This window comes from Penicilliopsis zonata (assembly GCF_001890105.1).
Source record: "Penicilliopsis zonata CBS 506.65 unplaced genomic scaffold ASPZOscaffold_1, whole genome shotgun sequence".
Taxonomy (NCBI): domain Eukaryota; kingdom Fungi; phylum Ascomycota; class Eurotiomycetes; order Eurotiales; family Aspergillaceae; genus Penicilliopsis; species Penicilliopsis zonata.
The window spans coordinates 1,762,267-1,783,823 of NW_019208911.1; the positions used below are offsets into that span (position 1 = coordinate 1,762,267).

At 51.7% G+C, this 21,557-nt stretch overlaps 12 protein-coding genes across 12 annotated transcripts in view; 7 read left to right on the top strand and 5 right to left on the bottom strand.

The window, feature by feature from the left end:
* Window positions 1-2,314, top strand: part of ASPZODRAFT_148477 (hypothetical protein) — a gene marked incomplete at both ends in the record, with an annotated part of 3,158 nt that extends 844 nt beyond the window's left edge. The window contains 2 exons of the mRNA XM_022725376.1: window positions 21-2,110; window positions 2,171-2,314. Coding sequence (XP_022585648.1) covers window positions 21-2,110; window positions 2,171-2,314 — 2,234 coding nt within the window. The remainder of the gene's footprint in view (window positions 1-20; window positions 2,111-2,170) is intronic.
* Window positions 2,315-2,505: 191 nt separating this feature from the next.
* Window positions 2,506-3,515, top strand: ASPZODRAFT_127160 (hypothetical protein). The gene has a single exon (XM_022721672.1). The coding sequence runs from the start codon at window positions 2,930-2,932 to the stop codon at window positions 3,461-3,463; it is 534 nt and encodes a 177-aa protein (XP_022585649.1). The 5' UTR covers window positions 2,506-2,929; the 3' UTR covers window positions 3,464-3,515.
* Window positions 3,516-3,785: 270 nt separating this feature from the next.
* ASPZODRAFT_127162 (hypothetical protein) lies at window positions 3,786-5,156 on the top strand. Its single transcript, XM_022721673.1, has 3 exons — window positions 3,786-4,243; window positions 4,303-4,666; window positions 4,739-5,156. Exons 1-3 carry the CDS (start codon window positions 3,825-3,827, stop codon window positions 5,054-5,056), a joined length of 1,101 nt encoding a protein of 366 aa, XP_022585650.1. The 5' UTR covers window positions 3,786-3,824; the 3' UTR covers window positions 5,057-5,156.
* Window positions 5,157-5,310: 154 nt separating this feature from the next.
* Window positions 5,311-6,744, bottom strand: ASPZODRAFT_138254 (hypothetical protein; the record flags this gene model as incomplete). Its single annotated transcript, XM_022724434.1, has 1 exon — window positions 5,311-6,744. One exon carries the CDS (start codon window positions 6,742-6,744, stop codon window positions 5,311-5,313), a length of 1,434 nt encoding a protein of 477 aa, XP_022585651.1.
* A 581-nt stretch (window positions 6,745-7,325) lies between these two features.
* Window positions 7,326-8,204, bottom strand: ASPZODRAFT_11985 (hypothetical protein; the record flags this gene model as incomplete). The annotated part of the gene is made up of 1 exon (XM_022721233.1): window positions 7,326-8,204. The coding sequence occupies one exon, from the start codon at window positions 8,202-8,204 to the stop codon at window positions 7,326-7,328; it is 879 nt and encodes a 292-aa protein (XP_022585652.1).
* Window positions 8,205-9,356: 1,152 nt separating this feature from the next.
* Window positions 9,357-12,542, top strand: ASPZODRAFT_324979 (hypothetical protein). The gene is made up of 7 exons (XM_022728240.1): window positions 9,357-9,741; window positions 9,798-10,477; window positions 10,576-10,791; window positions 10,846-11,737; window positions 11,795-12,081; window positions 12,138-12,219; window positions 12,283-12,542. Exons 1-7 carry the CDS (start codon window positions 9,446-9,448, stop codon window positions 12,347-12,349), a joined length of 2,520 nt encoding a protein of 839 aa, XP_022585653.1. The 5' UTR covers window positions 9,357-9,445; the 3' UTR covers window positions 12,350-12,542.
* On the top strand, window positions 12,283-14,521 carry ASPZODRAFT_127166 (hypothetical protein). The gene is made up of 3 exons (XM_022721674.1): window positions 12,283-13,105; window positions 13,163-14,047; window positions 14,140-14,521. Exons 1-3 carry the CDS (start codon window positions 12,689-12,691, stop codon window positions 14,251-14,253), a joined length of 1,416 nt encoding a protein of 471 aa, XP_022585654.1. The 5' UTR covers window positions 12,283-12,688; the 3' UTR covers window positions 14,254-14,521.
* A 1,061-nt stretch (window positions 14,522-15,582) lies between these two features.
* ASPZODRAFT_127170 (hypothetical protein) lies at window positions 15,583-16,853 on the top strand. The gene is made up of 3 exons (XM_022721675.1): window positions 15,583-16,033; window positions 16,107-16,162; window positions 16,221-16,853. The coding sequence occupies exons 1-3, from the start codon at window positions 15,956-15,958 to the stop codon at window positions 16,381-16,383; spliced, it is 297 nt and encodes a 98-aa protein (XP_022585655.1). The 5' UTR covers window positions 15,583-15,955; the 3' UTR covers window positions 16,384-16,853.
* ASPZODRAFT_11989 (hypothetical protein) lies at window positions 16,538-17,852 on the bottom strand (the record flags this gene model as incomplete). Its single annotated transcript, XM_022721234.1, has 4 exons — window positions 16,538-16,662; window positions 16,879-17,525; window positions 17,577-17,622; window positions 17,681-17,852. 4 exons carry the CDS (start codon window positions 17,850-17,852, stop codon window positions 16,538-16,540), a joined length of 990 nt encoding a protein of 329 aa, XP_022585656.1.
* Window positions 17,853-18,089: 237 nt separating this feature from the next.
* Window positions 18,090-18,783, bottom strand: ASPZODRAFT_87172 (hypothetical protein; the record flags this gene model as incomplete). Its single annotated transcript, XM_022730294.1, has 3 exons — window positions 18,090-18,439; window positions 18,539-18,686; window positions 18,743-18,783. The coding sequence occupies 3 exons, from the start codon at window positions 18,781-18,783 to the stop codon at window positions 18,293-18,295; spliced, it is 336 nt and encodes a 111-aa protein (XP_022585657.1). The 3' UTR covers window positions 18,090-18,292.
* Window positions 18,784-19,052: 269 nt separating this feature from the next.
* Window positions 19,053-19,443, top strand: ASPZODRAFT_138260 (hypothetical protein; the record flags this gene model as incomplete). The annotated part of the gene is made up of 2 exons (XM_022724435.1): window positions 19,053-19,164; window positions 19,223-19,443. The coding sequence occupies 2 exons, from the start codon at window positions 19,053-19,055 to the stop codon at window positions 19,441-19,443; spliced, it is 333 nt and encodes a 110-aa protein (XP_022585658.1).
* A 185-nt stretch (window positions 19,444-19,628) lies between these two features.
* On the bottom strand, window positions 19,629-21,311 carry ASPZODRAFT_11991 (hypothetical protein; the record flags this gene model as incomplete). Its single annotated transcript, XM_022721235.1, has 1 exon — window positions 19,629-21,311. One exon carries the CDS (start codon window positions 21,309-21,311, stop codon window positions 19,629-19,631), a length of 1,683 nt encoding a protein of 560 aa, XP_022585659.1.
* Between the last annotated feature and the right edge of the window lie 246 nt (window positions 21,312-21,557).

Sequence of the window (21,557 nt, forward strand, 5' to 3'; positions counted from 1 at the left end):
GAATAATCCTTACGGCTCAGATCTCCGGTCCTTGCAGATTCTACACTCATCAACTGCCAATCCACGATCGCCGCCGTCGTTACTCCCTACCCATGGGTTTGGGTCGGGCTATCACGATGCCTCCTATCCGCTGATGACCCCCCACGACACGCATCCAGCCTCAATCGGTCAGTTCCGTATCATCGGCTCGTCGACGGAGCAGCACTCGTCGTCTGCTCCCTTCCTGGGCCTCTCGCCGCCGCCTCCTCCTCATCCTCCTCCAGCAGCTGCGAGTGCTGTTGGGCCGCCGCAGTCCCCGGCCTGGCTGCCTCTCCCTTCTCCGTCCCCGGCCAATTTTCCCGCCTCGTTTAGCATGCCGTCGTTTCCTTCTGCTTCCTTGTCGTTACGATACCCCGTGCTGCAGCCGGTGTTGCCGCATATTGTCTCCATTCTCCCTCAGTCCCTGGCGTGTGATCTGCTGGACGGGTACTTTACCAGCTCTTCCTCCTCGCATCTCTCCCCGTTGTCCCCCTACGTCGTCGGGTACGTCTTCCGCAAACAATCCTTCCTCCACCCGACAAAACCGCGGGTCTGCAGCCCGGCGCTGCTGGCCAGCATGCTCTGGGTCGCTGCGCAGACCAGCGATGCTGCCTTTCTGACCTCTCCGCCCTCGGCGCGGGGTCGCGTGTGCCAGAAGCTTCTCGAGGTCACTGTCAGCCTGCTACGGCCGCTGATTCACGGTCCGGCCCCCGGTGAGACCTCGCCCAACTACGCTGCCAACATGGTCATCAACGGTGTCGCCCTCGGTGGGTTTGGTGTCTCCATGGACCAGCTGGGTGCCCAGAGCAGTGCCGCCGCCGCCGTCGACGACATCTCCACCTACGTCCACCTGGCCACCGTCGTCTCCGCCAGCGAGTACAAGGCCGCCAGTCTGCGCTGGTGGGCTGCAGCCTGGTCTCTTGCCCGCGAGCTCAAGCTCGGCCGCGAACTGCCTCCGAATCGACCGCAGCTCTCTCGGGCGGATACCGACCGCGATCTCGTCGGTGACCCGGAGGGAGAACCTTCCCAGCGTCATCATCATCAAAACTACCATCACCAACACCACCACCACCCTAGTCATCATGGTGGTGGTTCTAGTGGCGTCCATTTCACCGAGGAGGAACGCGAGGAACGACGGCGGATCTGGTGGTTGTTGTATACCATGGACCGGCACCTGGCGCTGTGCTACAACCGGCCTCTGACTCTGTTGGATCAGGAGTGTGAGGGTCTACTACAGCCACTCAACGACGATCTATGGCAGGCGGGCGACTTCCCTTCCTCCTCTGCATCGTCTTCATCGTCGCCGTCCTCCATCGCGGCGGCAGCGGCGGCAGCAGTCCACAACGGCTACCGCCGCACCGGGCCCACCTACGAATGCACCGGCCACAGCGTGTTCGGCTATTTCTTACCCCTGATGACGATCCTGGGCGGGATCGTCGATCTGCAGCATGCGCGCAACCACCCGCGCTTCGGGGCGTCGTTCATCCACAACCGCGGCGAATGGAACAGCCATGCCGTAGAGATCACCCGCCAGCTGGACGTATACGCGCAGAGCCTGAAGGACTTCGAATCACGGTACACAGCCGCAGCCGCAGCTGCAGCCGTAGCAGCCGCAGCATCATCCGATTCCGACGTGGCCATGGACAACACCACCATCGACCACGTCAGCCCGCCCTCCGGCAGGTCAACCAGCACGACGGGGTCCCGCGTGAGCGAGGCAATCGTGCATACGCGCATGGTAGTCGCGTACGGCACCCACATCATGCACGTCCTCCACATCCTCCTCGCAGGCAAATGGGACCCGATCAGTCTACTAGACGATACTGATTTGTGGATCTCCTCCGACTCCTTCATCACGGCAATGGGCCACGCCGTCAGCGCCGCCGAGGCCGCCGCCGATATCCTCGAATACGACCCGGACCTAAGCTTCATGCCCTTCTTCTTCGGCATCTACTTGCTCCAGGGCAGTTTCCTTTTACTCCTCACGGCTGATAAGCTGCAGGGCGACGCTAGCCCGAGCGTCGTGCGAGCCTGTGAGACTGTTGTCCGCGCTCATGAAGCGTGCGTCGTCACCCTCAACACCGAATATCAGGTATTCTCTCTTTCCATATATGTTAGATGTATACTTACTGTTTTTTTTTTTTTTTTTTAGAGAAACTTCCGCAAGGTGATGCGGTCAGCCCTTGCTCAAGTCCGTGGTCGTATCCCCGAGGACTTTGGCGAACAGCAGCAGCGGCGTCGTGAGGTGCTGGCGCTGTATCGTTGGACAGGAGATGGCAGTGGGCTTGCTTTATGACTGTATATTATACCTGTCTATCCATCTATACTTTCTGTCTATACTTGACTACATTATATACCCTGTTCATGTCTCAGTAACTACGTCAGCTTAGTAATAATGCATAAGATAAGACAATTACCGAGGTAGTTCTTCGTACTTATCTACTTACTCTACAGAGTACTTACCATGAAACTAAGACAAATAAGACAGATAAAGCCAAGAAACGTCCAGTCAAGACGGTACAGCATCCCCCCCGCCTACCTGCTAGACGACGGGCGTGTGTCTGATCGGCGCGACGACCGCGAAAGTGAACGTTATCGCGCCGCATCGGGGCGAGGAGCCCTGCATCCAGGGGTTCCACGGGAGTGGCTCGGTGTTTTTTTCGGGGTGTAACCTGCGCTGTGTTTTTTGTCAAAACCATGCATGTATAGGCCTGTCTACTTGAAAAGCTGGGAGTGCTGATTGATTGGATAGGAAATTTCTCATCAACGGAAGGGCTTCGATCTCACACCCGAAGAACTGGCAGATTGGTATCTGAAGCTCCAGTCTATCGGCCACGTCCACAATATCAACCTGGTGACTCCCGAACACGTCGTGCCGCAGGTTGTTCTGTCGATTCTGGCGGCGCGGGAGATGGGCCTCTCGGTCCCGATCATCTATAACACCTCGTCGTTCGATTCGGTGGACTCGCTCACCCTCCTCGACGGGCTCGTGGACATCTACCTTGCGGATTTCAAGGTGTGGGAGGCCGCCACTTCGCGCCGTCTGCTCAAGGCACACGATTACGCAGAGACAGCCCGCGAGAGTATCAGGATCATGCACGCACAGGTGGGCGATCTGAGCTTCACTTCCGACGGGATTGCCAAGCGCGGCGTCTTACTCCGCCACCTCGTCATGCCGGGTCTAGAAGAGGAGGGCCGCCAGATCATGCGCTGGCTCGCGGGCAATGTCTCCCCAGATCTGTACGTGCATATCATGGAGCAGTACCGGCCGGATGCACATGTAGGGAAGAAACGACGCAGCAACAGAACAGGCGAGGAGACCACCAGGTATAAAGAGATCAATCGCGCGGTGAGGGAGGACGAGATTGTCGGTGTTAAAGCCGCGGCTGTTAAGGCGGGGCTTTGGCGTTTCTGTGAGCCTGACGAGAGGCCTTTTCATTTATAGTCTCCTGGGCATCCTAGGTAGTAAGCTCTTGTCAGGAGAACTTCAGACGTTGAATCTTAGCCTTTATAAGTCAGCCTCTTAAACCATTTGATAGCATTGTAGACACCTTTCATGGTAGGGGCTAGAGAATCACAGAATCGTCCTGAATCTCTCTAACTGACTGAATCAGAACTCAGCCAGGAGGAGAAGACAGTAGAAGACAGGAAAAGAAGACAGTAAAAAGGAGGCAGTAGACGGTGTTTTGGACTGCTTAGTCATCACTGTATCCACTGCAGCTCAGCTTCAAACGACATGACAACTTCAGGCAGCTCCAAGATCAAGAGAGTCGTCTCAGGGCTGGTCTCCGCCTCTGTCCGAAACCATGAAGCCCGTGATTGCAATCCCCGCCATCGCCGCCCTCCTCTATCGCGCCTGGTCGCGCCGGTCCCTGACGCCCCTCGGCCTTGTCGTGGCGGGTCTGACGGCCAGCGCCCACGCGGTGCACCCTTGGTCGGCCCCCTTTGCCCTGCTGGGTGTCTTTTATCTGGGTGGCTCGCGAGTGACTCGTGTCAAGGAAGGGGTCAAGGCTCGCTTGACTCTCTCTGCAACCGGGGCGGAGGGAGGAGAGGGGCCACGCACGCATATCCAGGTGCTGGCAAACTCGATCGTTGCGACGGGCCTCATTCTGCTGCATGCCCGGCTGTTCTTTTTATACGGCTCATCCAGTGATCTTGCTCTGGATTTCTTTTCGTTTCAGGGACCTCATACGGCGGGAGACCTGTTGACGGTGGGGATAGTAGCGTAAGGCTTCCAAGTCACTATTAGTTTATCTTCTACCCCTCGTTGACGTGAAACTTAAGGAACTATGCCGCCGTTGCTGCCGATACCTTCTCCTCCGAACTCGGTATCCTATCGAAATCGAGCCCTCGTCTCATCACTTCGCCAACCCTTCGGGTCGTCCCCCCTGGCACCAACGGCGGCGTCACCTTGACCGGTTTGTTGGCCGGCGCGCTTGGTGCGGCTCTCATCGGCCTCACCTCCGCGATCCTTATACCTTTTTCTCCCGAAAGTAGCAGCCTGGTCACTCGAGCTCAGTTCACCCTCTTCGTGACCATCTGGGGCACTCTGGGTAGTCTCCTTGACAGTGTGCTCGGTGGGTTACTGCAGGCTAGTGTGGTAGATAAGCGGTCGGGCAAGATTGTTGAGGGCAGTGGTGGGAAGAAGGTAGGTCATATATATATATATATATATATGCACATAAATGCACGAACACAGGATCTCTAAACTAATGGTTAGGTCCTCATCCACCCGTCCTCCACCAAGGCTGCCGGCACGGCAGATGTAACCAGCACCGCTACCGCTACTCAGCTCCGCGCTACTGAAGCGATCGCCAACACGGCTGCCCTGAAGGGATCTCGCATCACAGGAACCTCTGCCGCAGGGCAGCCGGCCCGGCCGCATGAGGAGGCGCATGAGAGCCGGCGGGTTGAGAGCGGCGCCGACTTGCTGGACAATAATGGCGTCAACGTCCTGATGGCTGCGATCATGAGTTTTGGCGCAATCGGCGTCACCAGTTGGCTCTGGGAGGTTCCAATTGGTGATATTTTGGCTTGATCTATAGTTCATGAATAAGAAGGCCTTTGCTTCTCAGTTTTATTCTCTACTAATCTCTACTATGTGTCTGGGTCAAAGCATTACCTAAACCCGCCATTTCGCCTTGTTGAAATCAGGAGAAGTGCTTTACTTCATCTTCAGGCAGAACTCTTTTCTTCCTGTTCCGATTCAACCATTTCAACGCGAAGGTTACATCAACTGCCAAAGGCAGGCTGGATCCCATGCGACAAGTTCACACTAGGAGAAATTTTTCCTTAAAGGAGCCAAGAGACTGTCTTTTTGTGCTGTTTCTGGCTTGTGGCGTCTATTTGCTTCTCCAAGTTGTGTCCATGTCCGTGCCGACGTTTTTGTTTCGGCTCAGATATAGCAGTTCTCTGAGCAGCCTTCGAGCTGGAATGGACATGACATCTTTTCGACCGGGGGCCGAATTTTCTCAATTTAATCCGCAAGGCCGACAGGGACTTCTGGCATCTTTTCTCCCGAGAAGGAGTATGGGACTTCCATGTCTCCACGTATCTCTGCAGATCGGTGTTGTCGACTTGAACTCCCCTGTCCACCCCCGCCACATCTATCATCTCTGACATGCCGGAAGTTTCGGTGCCGGCCAGAGGAAGAATGTCGGTACACTGCTTCCATCCCGTCACGGAACCAGGATACAGCAGAGTCGGGTCCTCGCAAACCAGCCCGGCAGTCTCCCACTCCGTGATGTCCGACCGGGTAGCTTCCAGATAACTCGCGACAAAGTCTCCCTCATAGCAGTCGTCGACGCACGGCGCCGCGGCCAAGAAATGGACGTGCGCACCATCGATGTCGTTGCGGGCGTACGCAACACGGCCCAGCCAGTAGTGACAGCGGCCGATCAGGGTCGGATATCCCTTGTCCTGGGCAACAGCCAGCTGCGAAGTGATCAAAGCCTCGGCCTCGTTGAGACGATCGGCGTCGAAGAACTCCTTTGCCTTGAGCAGGTTGGTGATTATCTCCGTGCGGTCCACTGCTATGATCGCCAGTCGCAAACTATCGAGATAACTCATTGCCGGAGGAGCCAGGCCTCGTTCCCACCACGCACTACCGGGGATGATGGCGCAGATTCCACTATCTATAGCAGTCGCGCGAATCGCCACCTCTGGATTAGCACGTGCTGGCAGGGTGCTCTGGGCGGCAATTACAGAAGTGCAGTCCTCAGAAGTAGTGTTCCAGGTACTCGCTGCTGAAGCGGTACCAAGAAAGAAAGCATGTTCCAGAAGAGCAAGGATGTCTGTGGAAGAAGGCAGTTCCGCAGACGTAAAGTCCGGGGAAGGCGGCATATCCGGAAGAAACACGTCTTCCATCGGAGAAAACAATCGGAGGGCCTCTACCGAGGGAAGATCAGGAAGCTCCGACATGTCCCATTCCAGCGGCATTGTTGGCATCGAACCGGCCTCTGCAAAATGGGTAAGCTCCGGCAAAAGAGGAGGATTCATCATCACCGTCGTGAAAGCAACTCCTGACATCTCGCTCGGCCACGAAGACAGCCAATAATCTGGAGCATCCCCCAGCTGTTCGTCCATGTCGTACGTACTACCGATCTCGCCTGGAGGTGTCATGGGGGGAGACCGTGGCAGTCTCGGGGCTTCAAAATCGTTGTATCGCCATCGATCTTGCATCCTGGGCCTGTCACTTCCTCCGGGGGCCACGCGTTTGAATTCCATGGGTGATCGAGGTCCAAAAAGGGATAGACAGGAAGGAAGTGATGAGGAGAGGAAAGGCATCTATAAAAGCCAACGAATGGGCCTAGGGCTGGGTTTCCTATAGATTCAACAATGGCTGGTGTAGGTTCTATATAGAATCACTAGGGTCTCCCTGGTAGGACATTGAAATTGCCTGGCCAGCGTGAATCATGATCTGCCACAGTAAACTATGGATTGGGTTTCGGCTATTCTAAATACAAGAACATCCAGCTTCTCTACAGATTACAACAAAGCCATTGTTGAATAGTTACACCGGCCACTATATTAGATCAGACAGTACTGAATCTGCCTGACGAGCAATGTAATCTATACATCTAAGCTGGCTGACTCACTACACCTATTATACTAGATCCTTTTACCTGAATTGGTCCAAAGGGATAATTTGAAAAGCAAAAGAAATGGTCTATTTCATGGTTATAATTCTATAAGCCTCGCCCTATCAAGCGCCAAAAGAACAGGTAGTAGTAGTAGAAGTAGTAGTAGTAATAGTACAAGGGAACAGCAGAAAGGATAGAAGTACAAAGAGTACCTTTGACAATGCATCAGATCTCCCGGACATTTTCAAAAGCCGGGCCTGAATGGACTGACCCTTGCGACTGCGGCGCAGAAGCCCAGTCGGCCTTTTTCGATTCAGCCGAGAACGGGGATGCCGAGTAAGTCCCGCTGGATGGCTGCACCCCTTCCTCGGCACAGCGGTTAACAGTCTCTTTCTGGAGGTCCCTAGCTCTATCATGGTAGCCCGGGGTGTGTAAGGCACGAGCAAATGCCCAGTATGCAGCTTGTAATTCTCCAGTGGCTAGCCAGTTGCATCCTTGAATGAATCGGGCAATCCCAGCTAGCTCCTTGATCATCGAAGGCCGAGAGAAGTCAGGCTCGTTGAGCATTTCGATCACAACCTCGAGCTGTTTTTCTGACTCGTGATATCGCTGGCAGCTGTGGTAGACGGCAGAGAGGAATAGACGACAGCGCAATTTGTTCACAACGTCAGTCTTCCTGCGAGTGGCAAGCAACCGAAATGCGGCGTTGATTGCCCGTTGTGTCTGGCCCTGTACCCACAGTCTCTCTAACTCTTCCAGATAGTTGAAGGTGTCTGCAGAACACAGCCAGATGCCGGCAATCCACGAGTGGTAACGATGAGTTTCCACTGGGGGCTTCTCGTTGTTGTTGCCCAAGTGCTGCTTCTCCGGGGTTTTCTGTCTGCGCTTCTTCAACATGTGTGACTGTGTCTGCAGCAGAAGGAAATCGTACTCCGCTATCTGAGACTGTAGCATTTTTATGGTTTCCAGAGCATATTTCAATTTCAGGTCGAGGTCGTTCCTCTCGTTCACCACCTCATGAAACAGCGCCAGCATCTGCGCGGCTTCGGGTGACCGTTGAGATCGGTTCCTCCAGGGAAACAGGTTGCTCAGCCTGGGAGTCATCTTGTCTGTACTGCTTTTTTTTTAGTAGATAGATAGAATAGTTAGATAAAAAGGATGATATTCATCAAGTGCTGTTATGAGACTTGGAATTCTTCACAAGCTTATATTCATTCCTGGCGGGTTTATTATTAGAGCTTTCTTTGTCCAAAAACAAAGGCCACCAAGACCTTATCTATCGCTCTTGTCGAGGCATTCGGGATAGAGGTTCCTCTTTCATTCATAGCGGCTTGTATGTATTCTCTCTTTGATCTCTTTGATCTCCTCGATCTCATCCTCGACCTGGCCACCGTAGTCGTCCTGAAACAGCCCAGCCAGGGCGTCAGACTGGATCCAAACACAGGGACAAAGATACCACTCGGGGATAAGAAAAAGAAAAAAAGTCCCAGGTCTTACTCCGTACAATAATAGACCGCCATCGCCCTCGACCGAATGGCCCTTCTGCAACGATCCTTGTTCTTGCGTACTCCGTAAACAAAGAGTCGAAGGCCCCCAAAGCCCTCTCGTGTTAGCGGGGCATAAACAAACAGGACAAACAATGCAAACCTGTACTTTGTAGTCAACTGCAGCAAACAGTCCAAACAGCCCCCGCCGGCCCAAAGCGGAAACGCCCTGGTTGGACCATCACACGCAGCTGTTCCTCTCCATCCCTGGCCGAGACCTCACTCCTGTGCGTCATCCAGGCAACATCCACGGTTCTGCGGATATACACACCACTGGCAAGCTGGCAGCTGGTGAGGAATCAAGATGGCCCCACCCGGCTCTGCAACGGATGCGCTCGTTTCTCGGCTCGATCTCGACGTCAGACAGGCTGGAGCGAGACATGCCTGTACCACTCACAGTTACGCATGATTTTCTGCCCGCACGTCGCGGCTGTTCTGTGCGGGGCAATTCAGGAACGAACACGTCTAAGAACCATGCTGCCCAGGGCTCTTTTTTGCCTGTTTCCGCGGCAGCCCTGGAAGTTTATTCGAGGAGGGGGAAAGTTCCTAATGGAAGGGCGATGACGGAGTCTTGTTCGTTTCCTCTCAAGTTGCAGGGGGCTGGCATATAGTTTCTCCGCTGTGAGAGTCGTCTGACCTGTTGTCTTGACCTAGATGCTTTCTCGTTTGTTTTAAAAAGAAGGCCAGCTGCCCAGTCGTTTCTTGGGGCTTCTGTCACCCTTCAATCCAGTTATATTTGATATTTGCTGCGTGTGTGTCTGAATCGTATTCCTTGCAAGATAGAAGGGAAAAGAAAGAATCATGTCTCCTTCAGTTTGCCCCGCGAACAACGTGGAAATCGTTGAGATCCGTCAGGAGAACTTTGAATTCTCCTTGGCGGAGGATATCTATAACGGTATCAAGTTGTCGGAGAATGGGACACGTTCGTTGCCTACAATGCTCCTCTATGACGCCAAAGGTCTCAATCTGTTCGAGGAGATCACTTATCTGGACGAGTACTACTTGACGAACACCGAGATCGAGGTGCTGGAGACTCATGCACAGCGGATCGTCGAGCGCATTCCAGCCAATGCACAATTGGTGGAGCTAGGTAGCGGGTATGTCACACTCTACAATTGATCCAGCACGTTTAAGCTGGCTGACTTTGGTACAGGAATCTTCGTAAGATCGAGATCCTACTCAAGGAATTCGAGAGGACGGAAAAGCATGTCCACTACTACGCTCTGGATCTTTCTCTATCGGAACTAAAGCGTACCTTCTCCGAGATTCCTGTTGATCAGTTCGAGTTTGTGAAACTTCATGGCCTCCACGGGACGTATGCCGATGCCCTCACATGGCTGAGCAATCCTAAGAACCGCACGCGCCCTACTGGCGTAATATCAATGGGTTCTTCTCTGGGAAACTTCAGTCGACCAGATGCCGCCAGCTTCTTACACGGGTTCTCTCGACTTCTGGGCCCGTCGGACTTCATGGTACTGGGTCTTGACGGGTGTAAAAACACTGACAAAGTGTACAAGGCTTACAATGATTCAAGAGGTGTCACGCGACAATTCTATGAGAATGGGCTGGCTCATGCAAATGAGGTTCTGGGATATGAGGCCTTTAAGCCCTCTGAGTGGGAGATCGTGACTCGTTACAATGAAGAAGGAGGTCTACACCAAACCTTTGTCCGCCCAAAATGCGACGTGACTATCAACGGAATCAAGATTAGCAAAGGGGAGAATCTACTTTACGAGGAAGCCTTCAAATACGACCCTGCAGAGCGGGAGTCATTGTGGCGCGATGCGGGTTTGATACATAATGTGGCATTCGGCAACACTTCAGACGACTACCGTAAGCGACCAACCATCCTGTGTGGAGAGACAGACCAAGCGTTCCCTTTTGCCTTTTGAATTTCATTTTTGACGCTGATCGTCTTTTATCCTGAATAGATATCCATATGCTGTCACCGGCTAATCTCGACTTGCCAACAAACCCGTTGGAATATGCAGCAAGCCCCATACCTAGAATGGAGGAGTTCCAGTCACTTTGGACTGCCTGGGATATTGTCACCAAGGGGATGGTGCCTGGTGCAGAATTGCTTTCAAAACCGATCAATCTTCGCAACGTTCTCCTCTTCTATCTAGGACATATCCCCACATTCTCAGGTGAGCCTACACGAAGCATCTTTATCTGTTTGGGCCTGTCCTGACCTGTAGCAGATATCCATGTAACGCGAGCGCTGCGTGGAAAGCTCACGGAGCCAAGACACTACCAACTGATATTTGAGCGTGGCATTGACCCTGATGTGGAGGATCCTGAACAATGTCACGCCCACAGCGAGATTCCAGACCAATGGCCTCCTCTCGTTGAGATTCTGGAGTATCAATGGAAGGTTCGAAGCAGAATCCAATCCGTGCTGCAATCAGGCGGATTGAAACACAACAGAACCCTTGGTGAAGCACTTTGGATCGGGTTCGAGCATGAGATCATGCACCTCGAAACATTCCTCTACATGCTTCTTCAGAGCGATAAAACCCTACCTCCTCCTGGGGTTGATACACCAGACTTTGAGAAGATCTTCCGCGAGGCAAGAAAACAAGCAACGCCTAATCAGTGGTTTGTGGTTCCCGAGCAGACCCTCCTGATCGGCCTCGACGATAAGGATGACGGTGTTATCCCTCCAGTGTCCTTTGGTTGGGATAACGAAAAGCCACAACGTACCGCCGCTGTTTCCGCCTTTGAGGCTCAAGGCCGGGCGATCACAAATGGCGAATATGCGGAGTATCTGGAAGCGAACCATATCGAGCAGATTCCAGCATCTTGGGTGCTCGCTGGTTTCAACGGAGCTTGCCACGTCTCGAACAAGAGTGGCAGCAACAGTTCTCTCCGCCCGAACGGTTTCCTGTCTTTATATACAGTGCGCACAGTGTTTGGTCCAGTATCCCTAGAGCTAGCGCAGGACTGGCCTGTCGTCGCCTCTTATGATGAGTTGGCCGGCTATGCAGAGTGGGTGAAGTGCAGAATCCCCACCTACGAAGAGGTCCGAAGCATCTATCAATATTCCGAACAGCTGAAACATGCTACAACCCCCCCCAAAACCAATGGCCATGGGTTAGTTAAAAGGAATCCTATGCTTTTATATGTTTAAGAGTCTAACTTTAGGATCAGCACCAGTAACGAGTCTAACAGAATTAAAGGTGAGACCAACGGCACCAAGCCCTATTCAAAAGACCATCACCAGCCTGTCCGACCGCCCGTGTCCAGCACCTCACCGGTCTTTCTTGATATCGAGGGCTGCAACGTCGGGTTCAAACACTGGCACCCTACACCTGTGATCCAAAATGGAAACAAGCTTGCTGGTCAGAGTGAGCTCGGGGGTGTATGGGAATGGACCAGTACGCCGCTCGTACCGCATGATGGGTTCAAGCCCATGGACGTCTACCCGGGCTACACAGGTTCGTGAGCTAACTGCCCCCGAGTTAAATCTTCGATCTAACCTTTCACCAAACAGCGGACTTTTTTGACGGAAAGCATAATATTGTCCAGGGTGGTTCGTGGGCGACCCATCCGCGGATTGCCGGAAGGACCTCGTTGTACGTCATTCTCCTTTGGCCTGCCTGATTCTCAGGAAGAGGTTACTAACTAGCTTCGCATAGTGTCAACTGGTATCAGCATAATTATCCATACGCATGGGCAGGAGCACGGCTGGTACGCGATCTCTGAGCTTGAAACGGTCTCCTTAAGACTCCTCCTCCCTGGACCCTGTATGGCTCTATTCTACCGAAAAAGAACCCTCGGCTCTTGAATACTTGCTGGTGTCTAGTGCTCTAGTCTTTCCAAGGATATTATTACTCTGCCTGTCTCATAACCAAATAATATGATCAGTATACTACCTGTAGTGAGGGGCATATTTTAGTAGAGATAAGAGTGTCTTATCAAGTGGCGATTTCGCACAGGCCACAGCGGGGGAGCGCCGACCAAGAGGACCATCTGTCTACTCGAGCAGACTTCCTGCAAAGCATACATTGTTTTCGATCTTCTAGAATATTCATCAGGGCCAACATGTCCCTCGAAACCATCAACACCATCTCGCCGACAACAAACACCACGGTGGTGACCCGTACGGGCGTCTCGCCCGAGCAGCTCCAGCAGATCCCCGAAACCGCGCAAGCGGCCTTCCGGTCCTTGGTCTCGTCGACGACCCTCCAGCAACGTCAGGAGATCGTGGCACGGGCATTGACCCTGCTGGAGAAGAAGAAAGATGTGCTTGCCCGGGAACTAACGGAGCAGATGGGCCGTCCGATCGCGTATACGGGGGCGGAGGTTGCGACGGCCCTCAAGCGGGCGTATTACCTGAACCGCGTGAGTGCGTCGGTGCTCGGCGAGGAGGGGATCGTCAAGGGCGATGAGGAAAATGGGTTCAAGAGATTCATCAAGAGGCAGCCCGTCGGGGTGGTTTTGATCATTTTTGCCTGGAACGTACGTTCAATCTTGGATAACTACGATCTCTCATGACTGATTGGTGATGATGTTTAGTATCCATATTTGATCCTGGTGAATAGTCTGATCCCTGCTCTCCTCGCTGGTAACGCTGTGATCTTGAAGCCCTCCCCGCAAACCCCGACGGTCGTCGAGCATGTTGCCGCTGCGTTCGTGGAGGCCGGACTGCCGGAGAACGTGATCCAGTACTTCCATTGCGGATCGCTGACATTGATCGAGACTGTGGTTCGCTCGCCGCTAGTCAATCACATCTGCTTTACTGGCTCTGTGGCCGGCGGGCTAGCCGTACAGAAGGCTGCCGCGGACCGGATCGTCAGCGTCGGGCTGGAACTGGGAGGCAAAGATCCTGCATACGTGCGCAGCGACGTCGATGCAGCCTGGGCGGCAGAGGAGATTGTGGACGGGGCTATTTTCAATAGCGGGCAGAGTTGCTGTGCAATTGAACGGGTCTACGTGCACAAAGACATCTACGACACATTCATCGCGGAAGTGAAGAAGGTGCTGAGCAAGTACCGCGTCGGGGATCCTTCAAATCCAAAGACCCAGATCGGACCTGTCATCTCCAAGCGGGCAAAAGAGGCCGTCCTCGCGCAGATTCAGGATGCGATCAGGAACGGAGCCACGGACGAGACACCAGCTAACGAGACATTCGACGCGATGCCCGCTGACGGGAACTTCGTCAAGCCCACCCTGTTGACGGGGGTGAATCACACCATGTCCGTCATGACAGAGGAAACTTTTGGGCCCGTCATCCCGGTGATGAAGGTCGGCAGCGATGAGGAGGCGATCAAACTCATGAACGACAGCGAGTTTGGCTTGACGGCCAGTGTCTGGACCAAAGATGTCCCTGCTACTGAACAGATCATCGACAAGGTGGAGGCTGGAACGGTCTTCATCAACAGAGCTGACTATCCTAGTCCGGTATGCTATATTCTGATGACCATTGCTCTCTTTCTCTATCTCTCTCTCTGCTCTTGGGTTCCCCGTTGTCTTCCTGCTGACATCTTATATAGGACCTCGCATGGACAGGATGGAAGAATTCCGGCCGAGGCGTCACCCTTAGCAAATTCGGCTTTGAACAATTCGTCAAACTCAAGAGCTACCACGTCAAAGATTATCCCAAATAAATTTTCTGCTTTTCTTCTCCATCTGTGGGGTCACCGGCTCTGAATGGACATCGATCATTCAAGGGATATATGTTGGGCGTCCAGGTTCAATGGAGGAACACATCGGTCTTCCTTCTGTTATCTAGGTAGGAACTAGACATCTCAATTGGCTGGTCAAAAATTGATATCATTAGAATGGACGTGATGAATACCTTATATCACAAATATACATATATAACCCTCGGACCAGCAGGGAGATCAGATTTTGATTACTCTGTTATTGTAAGGTGTCCGGAGTATTTAGCAGCCCAGGATCTAATATTATCATCTCCTCTGGAATGTTTCGCCGCATTTTCCGAGAATGCAAGGGATGATTGCGGTGAAGAGAACCAGTCAGCTGAACCTTCGACTACGGATTCAGACTCTGAGGATGCTAATTTGCTCAAAGTCCTGACAAAGGAGGAATGAATGAATGTCTGTGTATCCTTTTTTTTGTTTTTAATTTCTCTGTGGTAACTTACACACTGTGTGTCGTGCCACAGGGGTAAGCAAACTGGAACAAAGGGGACTTTACTCCAAAAAGTGCAAAACGCACATGCATGGACTGGCTATATGCTCCGACTCGAACAGGGAAAGACTCTCGTATTCGTAGATCCTCATAGCTAAAGAAAAGGGATACTCATCCTATTCTTTTTTTGGTCTCTCCCCCCTTTGCCTTTCATGTCTCTCCTCTTTATTGAAACAGAAAGAGGAAATGCGCGCCGATCTGGCCTGCGGCTTCCCGAGATATGGGCAGTAGAAACCAATCATGTGTAACAAAAACTAGCAGGCCTTCGTGCTGTTGGCCAGAGGGAACATGCATGGAAGAAAAGCAGATCGCGTTCCCCTGTCAGCTGGATCGATTCCCAAGCCATTGAGGCATGCCAGCATGCGCCTGGTTCAGTAACGGGCCAGTCTGCGTGTTCACACCCTGGTACACATACCTGGGGCCATCTAACGTCCAGTACGGAGTAGCCCTGGTAGGCAACAATAGCCTGGGAAGAGCTGGGCCAGGGTCTGGCTCTCTTAGCTGTCGTCATGATTTCTCCTGCGATGCACGGGAGCAGAGTCCATCGAAGACAAGGCTCCAACGACAAAGGGGCGGCCTTTGTTTCTTCTTCCTCTTTTCTTTATTTCTTCTTCCTGGCTCTTTCTTTGCAAGGTCAGTGAAAGGGCGAGTCCAAGTCCAGTTACCCAGGGAAAACCCGTACCCGCTGCGCTTGCCAAAGGAATGTGTCACAGACATGGCACAGCCCTCGTTGGACGGCGATTGACATCTGGCGCACGGGCGAGGCCTTTATCAGACGAAGAATTCTAGGCAAATAACGCCTCGTATCCATCCATATATAAGATGTCAGTTCACTGGCATGAGACCTTATTTTGCTCCCCCTCCTTCTTTCCTTTCTTCCCATTCAGCGGGATACATTCACCCATGTCATAGCGCATTTTTGCACATTCAGTCATTCGTTTTATTTCTCTCTTCTATTGTGTCTTTCTGCCAACTTGGTCCCTCGTTTTGATATAAATCGCTCCTCTGTCATTGCATTGTTTTGAACCAGCGTTTTGATATCCCTTGACGGTCACTTTCCTTGAAACGCGTTTACTACACTGTATAGAATAGACCGTGGTGCAGTCAGTCATATAAAAAGGACATCAGCGGCCTTCTCCCATCTCAGCGAAAGACATGGAGTGTTTCCGTCAAATCGTTCGATTCGTCAAGTCGCCCTTTCAAAAGAGCGCGGCACCCAGGATCATTGAAATTGTGAGCTACTAAAGCCTTCATAGTTTGTCTTCTTGCTTCTATTCAAAGTCAAGACTGACATATCTTGTTGTAGGGACCTCCGACGAATTTTAGAAAGGAAAATATGCCGGCCTTTTTCTCAGACGCCGAGTCAGTCATGCCGTGCGAGTCACTGTTATTTATGAAGACGTTTCTGACCATCTTGCAGCACGCTAACATCCCATGATAGCCGTGGTCTCATGAAGGATGGGGAGGACCAGGTATCCGGCTCGATAGAGCGCAGACCATCGACCCGGGAGAAAATCAAGCAGCATGTACGAAGGATGAGCATCAAAATCAACCAGGTCGTTCCCGAAATCGAGCTTGCATAGAGTGCACGCTTGGTCAGTCAGTAATAGCAAACCCTCAAATTGCATCTGAATCTCAGCTCCTCATATAGCGACGCGGTTTTGGCTTGTCAGCATGAGATGCGCTCCTTCCAGATAGACTATCTGAATACTCGGTATAGATACCAACTGGCGCTTGTCACAGAAATGTCGGCACATCTTGAAGCCGCGACTTTTTCGTTCCCAGGGTCTTGCTAGGAGTTGGGCCAGGGGCTGGCGTCGAAATTTTTGAGCCATGACCCGAATGGCTGGGTGTGCTTTGCGCTGGAGAGTCATCGAGATCATCGAAAAGAGAGTCAATCTTTGATCTAAATGCGGTCGGAGTACCGTGTCTCGCATTCATATGAAGCTTTTCATTTACCCGTGTACCTGTTCCAATAGAAGGCGTGTCTATGGTTTCAGATTTGATACTCCTAGCGCTATCTCCTCTGTTCGGGGCTTTTAGCACCCCAACTCCTATTCCAGACCGTAAAGGCGTACTGTAGGCAGTCGTCGATCGACGTACAGAGGTAGACTTCGGGGGAAGTATCGCTCTTGGCACCGTCTTAACATGTTGAATGTTAAGGTCGTCATCCGCGTCGGTTTCAGCCTCAACGTCCGTATGGATTCGGTCCAAATCATTCCGGTGTGAGACGGAGCGAGCTGGCAGGTCGGACAGAGCTGCTGCAGGGCCAGACGGCTGAACATACCCCGCGGCGGCTCGAGTGGCAGATTTGATTCCCTGAAGTCCAACCAGCGAGCGAGTCTTACGGGGACTCATCATAAGATCATGAAGATGTGTCCCAAGCCACATGGAATCATCATCCTCGTCTTCGTTGCCCGCAATCTCTTCGTTTTCGGAATCCGTCCGTGGTCGTTTGCCATGTATGTGCTCCAAATCAGCCTTCTGACGAGCTTTGAGTGCCTCGGCTTCTTTCCTTGATATGGTTTCTTGCGTCATAGCTGTGACTCCATCCGTAGGCCGTTCTATATTTTTGATCGCGTCTGCATTCTGCAGTTTGGCTTCTTTCTTCCTCCGAACATATTCTGCATAGTGGAGGTGTTGCGTGAAGGACTGGGCCACTGTGTAGAACTCATCTTCAACCATTATATATATATCATCGTGGTCTAATCCTTCTAGGAGAAATCTGTACACCCTATTAGAATCTCAGAGTACAGGGTGTGGTGGCTGCACCGACTCTTCGGATGGGCATCGTTGGATGGGGGACGTGGGAGGGGTTTGCGCTTCGAAGAGTACATGTCAATAACTGGGTCTTGATTATGATATCGTTGGCAGACATACAGGATCTGAAGAAATCTCTCTTTTCCGTCTCCGGTGCAGGTATTGCGTCAGCTGTCGGCTTGCTTTCGTTTTTGATAGCAGTCTCCGACTGGCCGCGATTTGGGCGCGGTGTCGATTCGCTCTTCACGCGTTTTCCATCGCTACCAGTGAGCCATGGCAGAGTTCGAGGCATGATGAGGGCGAAACAATAATCCCTCTTCAGACAAAAACCCCTCGCTCAAAGCGTTGGTGCGGATACAGTCACCAGGTTGAGATCGACAAAATAGTTGAGTGACGCAAGTTCCGCACGCGGGCCCAGAAGGCAGCGGCACCTCCAAGACTACAATGGACGAGTTGATCGTCGCCCACGGAATTTTCTATATTATAGTAGATTGTTATTAGAAAGATCCTACTTTTGTTTTAGTTTGTAGTGGGTATCTGATTTTTAATATGAAAAGCTGCAGTATATTTGCTAGATGGTACAACCCCAAACGCCGGCAAAACAGTGACTCGTGAGAGCCGATTCAACTTTATCCATGAGCAACCTTGGTCCTGCTGAAGAGCAAGAATAGCAAGAATCGAACGCCTGGTGAATGAAGTAGAAGGAATATATCGTTACATCATGGCAGCCGTCTACGTCTCGCCCGGGCGCTTGCTATTGCAGCTCACGATCTTCACCTTGTCCGCCTGTACCGTAGACTGGTTATCGAGTTTGAAGGTGACATCCTTGATTAGGAAGGTCCAGACTTCGTCGCAGAAGCGATACGTATCTAGGTGGCCCTGTTAGAGTAGAGAGAGAGAGGTGTTAGCATCTAGAATCAACCAGGCGGGGAACCCCCCCGAGGACGGACGTCACGTAATGGACATGGACAGCATTACCTTGAAGGTCAACCTGGCACGCACGTTATCCGCCAGGACTTCTGTGATGACTCGGTCGAAAGTCGACAAGATCTTCATAGCGAGCTGCGGCTCAATGCGACCATCGTTGATTAGATCGTCCAGCGTATCGGTCAGGGAGAGCCCAATACTAAAGCAACACGTCAGTCTGCCTGTCCGAACCGAAATCCAGTCAGGGAGCAGTACCTGCTTCCTCGGTAGAGTTCATAGTATGACTGTGACGCCATCGTGCCGATTTCCAGAAGCGACGAGGGGCAACTGAAGATGATGGATGTTTCAAGTCGTGAGATACTGATAGGCACCTGCCACCCACGCCTCCGTCACATGATGCTGACTAACAGATACAGTCTAACTGGTTAGGGTTAGTGGGTTCATTAACTATTTATGTAACTGCTTACTAATTTGCAGGTGCATAATATTTATTGACGTCAAACTGGAAATGATTCTACATATCTTCAAGCTGGCGCAACCTGGAGCCATTTTTACTAAGCACACAATGGCCATCAAGCTCTGTACTCAGATTATTCGGAGCCCAAGTGCTCGGTCAATATTTATATCTTCTACTCGGCTTCTATCCTCGTTCGAGAAACCGTCACCTTCGAAGGCAGGTTTGTTATTACCCCGAGAGTTTTGTTTACACATATGTCTAATAGCGATGCAATATAGTCAATGTTGATGAGTCAAAGTCTGGTGAGATGGAAAATGGAAGTACAGGGAAGCATCAAATTCTTAGTAAGACAAAAACCGTCGCTGAAGCAGACGCTGAGTTGCGTGAGCGTCTGGAGCAGATGTCGGGTGGAGGCGGTGCCTCTGGCATCGAATATGAAGATGGGAAACCTACAGCTATGAAAAGGGGTGTTCGAGATAACATGTTTCGCTTGATTTAACAAACCACTCCCTCAAGTGTGGTTATGTCACTCTTTCTCTCCCAGAAGCAGTTTGGAATGAGCGTGTTACGATGAAGACCGACAGACGAAAGCCCATGGGCAGTCTAGTCAACAATTTTCAGCAAAAAACGACAAATAGTGAATTCAGCAGCTATATTTTCCTTCGGGCATGATCGATGGCACATTTATATATTCACCCCCCGGGCGAGAACATTAACGACCTTTTCGCTGAAATCCAGCGAGAGTTCCATATCGCTTCCATTTCGAAAGGACCCCTCCAAACATGCGACAACGGCTTTGGCGTAACTCTCCCCTATCTCCTTGGAAATTTGATGAGTTGCCCAGCTCACGAACTGCTCTCGGACACGCTTCGCTTTGGGCAGTCTTCCACTTTTCTCCGAATCCCTAATTGTACCGGCCATCAATTTGGATATTGTCATCCAAGACCCAATCTCAAGGAGAACCACGCCTAGAGCATAGATATCGTGAATTCTGGCAAACTGGCGCGTTGGCCGGCCTTGGCGCTCAGGATGTCGGTATAGATTTGGTTCAATTTCAAAATCACTGCGCATGTCGGTACCCTGCTGCAACGAGCGAGCAAAGCCCCAGTCACCTAGGTAGGCAAGCATTCGACGCCTGGCTTTCTGGCTATAATCTCTATCTGTCGCATGTTCAACATCAGAGGCGGTGACGCTGTCCGCATTATTAAAAAGCAAGACGCCTTTGCTCCAGATATTCTTATGCACCCAACGGGAGCCGTGCACATTCAGAACCGTCAAGGCCAGACAGTGGGCTATGTTGAAGCGGTCATTCAATGAAGGTTTCAGTGGTCGCTTTGTCTTTGGATCAACTGCATTGATGAAATCGTGTAGTGACACTAGCTTAGAATCGACCTCACCTCCCTTATGAACCGAGGGAAGCTTATAGAGGAGGACACTGCGCTCATTTTCAGGCTGATCGATGAATCCAAGACATTCCAGTGCGTAAATCTTCGGCTGGCTTAGCGTCTCCTCTGTGCTCGCTTCAGTGTCTGAAAATGTGGAATTCTGCAACAGCCACGCCAAGTTTCGCAGAGGGGCTTTGTATTCCTCTATCTCCTCGGGGTCCAGATCATCCCTGAGTAGCATGCTGTCATAGCCGTGATACTCGACAACCACCTGCATCGTTGTGTCTTTGTGTGACCATTGACCCAGACGGAAATCTCCGGAGGTGCCCTTATCTTCAACGATTTTGCCTTCTAGACTGTGGAAATCATCTGGCGCCTTAGCATCCACCAGTGTCTGTCGTTTCCACACAGGTTCCAGGCCGCTGCTTTTTGCACCGGCCGAGTCGCGAATGAAGTGCGCCAAAGATTCCTGTGACATGTGCTGCATCAGGTTCTGCAGACTTTTCGTCCACTCCGTGTACGACTCGAGGATCTTGTTCAACTTCTTCTTATCAAACAAGGACCAGTCAATTCCCTTGAGCTTCAGGGACTGTGCTTTGTTCTTTGCCCGTTCCAGAAGTGACCGTTTCGTGTTTTCTACCTGGTCGGGCTTGTAGTCGTCCATCTTTACCTCACTGTCCACAAGCCCATACTTGGTGCCTACTCTCTCATAATCAGCGAGCACCGCTCTCATCTGCTCCAGCAGACCCGTCACGGTATTTGCAACCCATGTTGGCAGTTTCCCTGGCAGCATCAACCCTTGCTCTGGGTTGAAGAAGCTCTCGCGGAAAAAATACAGCGTCGACAGCTGAAGCTGAAGTTTGAGCCTGATTTCTGCTCTATCCTCATCGAATGACTTGATATCGGAGATAACTCCCTGAATGAAGACAGTGACCTGGTAAACCTGCGTGATAACAGTGACTGCAGTGCCATAGATGTCCATATTGTCGTTGGTTGCTACTGATGATATGGGTTTATTTGCGTCTTCTTCAGCTCGAGATACGGATCGACTTCCCTCAGCTAGGCGTCAGCAATGAAACGACGGACTTTTTTAACCCCGCAGTCCTTAATTTAAATGTCCCTCAGCCGAAGAAGTTATGATCAGCGGATAAAAATAGATATTATCAGCTTATCATGGGCTGTCAGCATAATTTCTTGTCATTTGATCTATCATCGAGAGCATCTGGAG

Excerpts from the sequence above, each read along its gene's own strand:
- ASPZODRAFT_127160 (XM_022721672.1), top strand. The coding sequence starts at position 2,930 with ATGGGCCTCTCGGTCCCGATCATCTATAACACCTCGTCGTTCGATTCG.
- ASPZODRAFT_127162 (XM_022721673.1), top strand. The coding sequence starts at position 3,825 with ATGAAGCCCGTGATTGCAATCCCCGCCATCGCCGCCCTCCTCTATCGC. Across the intron at positions 4,244-4,302 it reads TTGACGGTGGGGATAGTAGC|GAACTATGCCGCCGTTGCTG; the intron begins GTAAGGCTTCCA and ends GTGAAACTTAAG. Across the intron at positions 4,667-4,738 it reads AGGGCAGTGGTGGGAAGAAG|GTCCTCATCCACCCGTCCTC; the intron begins GTAGGTCATATA and ends ACTAATGGTTAG.
- ASPZODRAFT_324979 (XM_022728240.1), top strand. The coding sequence starts at position 9,446 with ATGTCTCCTTCAGTTTGCCCCGCGAACAACGTGGAAATCGTTGAGATC. Across the intron at positions 10,478-10,575 it reads CAACACTTCAGACGACTACC|ATATCCATATGCTGTCACCG; the intron begins GTAAGCGACCAA and ends TATCCTGAATAG. Across the intron at positions 10,792-10,845 it reads ACATATCCCCACATTCTCAG|ATATCCATGTAACGCGAGCG; the intron begins GTGAGCCTACAC and ends GACCTGTAGCAG.
- ASPZODRAFT_127166 (XM_022721674.1), top strand. The coding sequence starts at position 12,689 with ATGTCCCTCGAAACCATCAACACCATCTCGCCGACAACAAACACCACG. Across the intron at positions 13,106-13,162 it reads TGATCATTTTTGCCTGGAAC|TATCCATATTTGATCCTGGT; the intron begins GTACGTTCAATC and ends GATGATGTTTAG. Across the intron at positions 14,048-14,139 it reads GAGCTGACTATCCTAGTCCG|GACCTCGCATGGACAGGATG; the intron begins GTATGCTATATT and ends CATCTTATATAG.
- ASPZODRAFT_127170 (XM_022721675.1), top strand. The coding sequence starts at position 15,956 with ATGGAGTGTTTCCGTCAAATCGTTCGATTCGTCAAGTCGCCCTTTCAA. Across the intron at positions 16,034-16,106 it reads CACCCAGGATCATTGAAATT|GGACCTCCGACGAATTTTAG; the intron begins GTGAGCTACTAA and ends ATCTTGTTGTAG. Across the intron at positions 16,163-16,220 it reads GCCTTTTTCTCAGACGCCGA|CACGCTAACATCCCATGATA; the intron begins GTCAGTCATGCC and ends ACCATCTTGCAG.